This window comes from Nansenia antarctica (assembly GCF_963989245.1).
Source record: "Nansenia antarctica genome assembly, chromosome: 20".
NCBI lineage: Eukaryota > Metazoa > Chordata > Actinopteri > Argentiniformes > Microstomatidae > Nansenia > Nansenia antarctica.
The window spans coordinates 22,071,465-22,076,464 of record NC_137693.1 but is presented as its reverse complement, the minus strand read 5'-3'; the positions used below and the strand labels follow the sequence as shown (position 1 = coordinate 22,076,464).

At 41.2% G+C, this 5,000-nt stretch overlaps 1 protein-coding gene across 1 annotated transcript in view; it reads right to left on the bottom strand.

The window, feature by feature from the left end:
• The window catches only part of LOC308174483 (FRAS1-related extracellular matrix protein 2-like), a gene marked incomplete at both ends in the record, with an annotated part of 51,521 nt that overhangs the window by 28,629 nt on the left and 17,892 nt on the right, over positions 1-5,000 (bottom strand). Inside the window, one exon of the mRNA XM_080549560.1 lies at positions 2,955-3,101. Within this exon, the coding sequence (XP_080405686.1) occupies positions 2,955-3,101 (147 nt within the window). The remainder of the gene's footprint in view (positions 1-2,954; positions 3,102-5,000) is intronic.

The window sequence follows — 5,000 nt, the reverse complement described above, 5'->3', positions numbered from 1 at the left end:
GTGATCATGCTCCCATAACCATCACCCTTGACTTAGGGATGGAAAAGTGTTTTAAATATTGGAGAGCGAATAATATTTCTTTACTGAATGACCCGCTGGCAGCTCAGGAAATAAAAAATTGCGTAGAGGAATTATACTTTGATATTAATGATAATGGTGAGGTTACACCATCCATCCTATGGGATGGTGCAAGAGCGGTATTAAGGGGTAAAATGATTGAAATATCAAGTAGAATAAGAAAGAACAGGTTGAAGACACAATTCGATTTGGAAAATAAAATAAAGGAACTAGAACTAGAACATTAAAATAGTAACAAAAATGTAGAACTTCTGAAAGAATTTAAAAAGAAAAGACACGAATTAGAGGAGCTACTGACATACAAAGCTGAAGGGGCCGTTATAGATTTCTTCTAGTGCGACACTACTTACAGACGCACGTAGAAATTAATATTTCTATCACCAACGAAATGTGGGAAAAGACTTGCCTTGACAGTCACAAGTTAACAAACAGTCCTGATTGGAAAGAGTTTGAATGGAAAATTAAAATGAGAGTGTTTAAGACTCCTGTTATGGTAGCGAGATACAGCAACACCTCAGAATTATGTTTGAGAGAATGTGGGAACTGGGAAGATAGGTGACCAACCATACCCATATTTTCTGGGATTGTCCCAAATTGTCTAAACATTGGAAGGATATTGTAGAATCTTCTTGTCGGTAATTAGATGTTATGGATCGATCTATCGAGGATTTCGTGATCTTAAATCCGTTGTGTCATCTCAGAATAGATCAGGTGCGCAGCATACACGATTTGACAAGAAAATAGAATGTTCAACAAGGGTCGGAATCTCTGTACTTGATTTATTAAGACAGTCAGCGAATGGTTCATCAGCACGGTAACCAGCATCCGGCATTCCACGACCATTCCACGACATTCAACGACATTCAACGACATCATTATGACATACAGACAGGCTTAAATACTGTAACGATCCTGTATGAGGCCCCGTTAACAAGCTCCACCAAGGGAGTTAACTCTCTTGGTGTTGTGGTTAGCGCGGCAGTCGGTTATGCGGGAGATCGGGGTTCGACTCCCGCATGGGGCGAGTTGCACTACCAGTTCACGTTCGCTACACTGGTGTCAGAAGTGGGATGGAAGGAAGGCCATCGGAGAGGCGTGTCCACGTGAGGGACTTGACATAGTGAAGCGTGAGGGCACGCTCTCCCGAACGGTGAGGATAGTGTAACGATCCTGTATGAGGCCCCGTTAACAAGCTCCACCAAGGGAGTTAACTCTCTTGGTGTTGTGGTTAGCGCGGCCGTCGGTTATGCGGGAGATCGGGGTTCGACTCCCGCATGGGGCGAGTTGCACTACCAGTTCACGTTCGCTACAATACTCTTGACCACCCTCTGTCTGTGCCCTGGCACCTAACCCCCAAGGTCTTTAAGGTAACAACCTCTCGAGTCTGTATATTGTGGCGTGATTGCTGCATATTGTGGCGTTATTGCTACCCCTGAAGAGCAGGCTGACCTGGAAGGAACAGAATGTGTGTGTCTGAGTGACCTGAGAATAGAGTATGTGTGTGTGTGGGTCTGTGTCATGTGTGTGTCTGAGTGACAGAAGCATAAATGTTGCTAGACAATCAGTAAGATCTAACAATATTCAGGAGGAGGTTCAGGAGGCCAATATAGTTTCCAAGAATCAGAAATACTTAATCGGGGTGTTGCTGCTGCTTATTCGCAAAGAAGATGATTACAGTATCATGGTGAAATGTAAAGCCACCAACTGTCCAACAATGAAAGGAATGGTTAAAGAAAGTATACTTGATGGAAAGCATAATGACCAAAATCCAACTGAGGAGCGAGATTTTCAATGTGAAATGGACACAGGTAATATTACAATTACTGAGATTGATGAAGGACACAACATCTTTGTAACCTATGTGAAGAAGATTAGTTTAACTGCTGCAGTCTGTCTAATTTGCTTTAATTGCTTCATATATTATTCAGAGGTGGTTTGTGATTATATATAGGTGACAATGTAGTGACAGTAATAGAACAGTAACCATCTGTTCGACATCTTCCCTGACCCTTTGTCTTTGAGATCCAGTGTTTTCCAATGGTCAGACGAAGGAGTAGAGAATATGGTTTATTAATCGGGCGATTGGGCTACATTATATTTATATATTTATATATACATTAAATTATATATATTATTAAATTATGTATACATACATTAAATTATATTACTATATTGGGCTTGTTAGATTGAACGATTGAACTGATTGTCTGGTTGTCTGGGTTTGTGAAAAGAATGGGAATAAGTTATGTAGATTATGATGCTTACATGTGCTAGGCAATTTACTGCAATACTATTTTTACTTTATAGTTTTTGTTTTTGTTCTTGTATGTTCACTTTCTGTAATAATTTTTTAAAATTAAAATGTAAAAAAAGAAAAGAAGTATAATATCTTAACAAACAACATAAACTGAGAGACTGACAGACACACACACAGACAGACAAACAGACAGACAGGGACAGACTGGCAGACAGACATAGACAGACAGACAGACAGACATACATAGACAGACAGACAGACAGACACAGACAGACATAGACAGACAGACAGACAGACACAGACAGACAGACACAGACAGACAGACAGACAGACAGACAGACACAGACAGACTGGCAGACAGACATAGACAGACAGACAGACACAGACAGACAGACAGGGACAGACTGGCAGACAGACATAGACAGACAGACAGACAGACACAGACAGACAGACACAGACAGACAGACAGACAGACAGACACAGACAGACAGACAGACAGACACAGACAGACAGACAGACAGACAGACAGACACAGACAGACAGACAGACAGACAGACACAGACAGACAGACAGACAGACATAGACAGACAGACAGACAGACACAGACAGACAGACTCACCCACGAAGGAGGTCTCTCCCAGGTAGCCCCTGCGCCTGAGGACCACCTCCAGAAACTTGGCGTCCTCCTCCACCACATAGTACTCCTTCTCCAGGGAGATCCACGCCCAGTCCAGGCGGAACTGCTGCTCCTTTAGCTTGTTTCCCCCTGGAAAGAAGACACCGTGACACCACAGACGCAACATGTCATCAACGGTAGCCATGACGGTGGTTCATATCAGTATAACATGGGAAGTGGGAAATAGGCGTGTCTTTGGCTTCACAGTGGAGCATTTAACGAAAGACACATCGGTGTTATGCAGTATGAGTTGAAAAGTTGATTAATTAGTTTAACGCATGAATTCAATGACAGAACATAGAATTTGAACCTTTATCTTTCAACCCAAATATCTGCAGCCATAAATGTGCATTTTAGTAAGTAAGTAAGTAAGTAAAGCTTTATTTATATAGCACCTTTCATACAAGAAATGCAGCTCAAAGTGCTTTACAACAGGAATAAGAACATAAAGTGAATATAAAAACATATATAAAAACATATACAAGCATAGAATGAATATAAAAGCAGGGGGAAACAGTCAAAAGAAAAGGTAAAGATAAAATACAATAAAGATACATTTAAAAAAAGGGAAACAATGTACAACCTCTGCTCGTTAATCTAACTTTCCATATCCCTTTCATCTCCCTACCTTACACAGTCTTCCTGTACTTCTGTACTTCTCACTGGCTTTTTTAGTTTTCAGATGAGAGTAAACACACCCACACAGAGAGGAACGGAACATCCTGATTGGTTACTCCGATCCATGACCTCTCTGAGCTAAACCTCACACTGTCATGTCCACTAGGGCGAGTCTGACCATTTTCCCCTCTCCACTGTGGGAGTGGGTGTGCTTGCTCACTGCTCAGCCCTGGGTTCTGCCAGAGTAGCGTATGAGTGTTTTTAATTGCATTTGACTACCAAACCCATGGTAACAGTGTTCAACAACTCAGAGCAGATAAATAAATACCATGGCTCACGGGAGCAATTAAATTGGAGTATGGTGGTGTTGCATATAAAACCTGTTTACTGTCCAACCCCACATAACAGAGGCCCACGCACGCAACAACGGCTTAAGAATATATATCAGAACCTATATACTGTAAGTGCATCGGGTTACATTTTGTGAGAAATGCGCTATACAAATAAAACTTGATTTGATTTGATTTGTGTATACTGTATATATATACACACACTCACCAAACACTTTATTAGGAACACTATACAATTACTGGGTAGGGTCTCAAAATAGACTCAATTCTTTGTGGCATTGATTCCACAAGATGTCGGAAAAAACACCTTTGAGATTCTAGTCCATGATGTCCTTGAGCAAGAACCCCAAATTGCTCCCAATGAACTCAAATTGCTACCAATGAGCAGGCCTTGCATGGTAGCATGCCGCCCTTGGTGAAAGAATGTGCGTGAATGCGTGAATGAGAGGCCATTGTAAAGCGCTTCAAGTGCACTTTCAGGCTGTGAATCTCCCATTCTACCACATCCCAAAGGCTATTGGATTCAGATCCAGTGACTTTTGCTTTGTCATGCTGGAAGTATCCATCCAGAAAATGGGTACATTGTGACCATGAAGCCGGGTGTGCACATGGTCAGCAACAATACTCAAATAGGCTGTGGCATTCAAGCAACGATTTAGTTTTTTTTATAACATCTCAGGTTAGTTCAGATGATTTATGAATAAGATTAGAATCTCTTAATTTGCTGACTAAAAAAAGTCTCAGGGGGTGCATGGCTTTGCCCACAACGTCCATAATGAATCGAAAGTAGTTAATGTAAAAAAAAGTAGATAATGAATGAATATAAACATCTCACCCAAATGAAAGCTACAGTTTATATAAGAATAAGATTACTTGAAACAGTGTGAAGTCGGTGTGAACAGTGTGAAGTGAGACACTGTTGACACGTACATTCTAAGTGACGCGCCGCCTCTATGCGGGAGTCAGGTAATGAGGTTATGGAGAGTCGAACAATGACAGTATTGATTGTGTTCATTTTCAA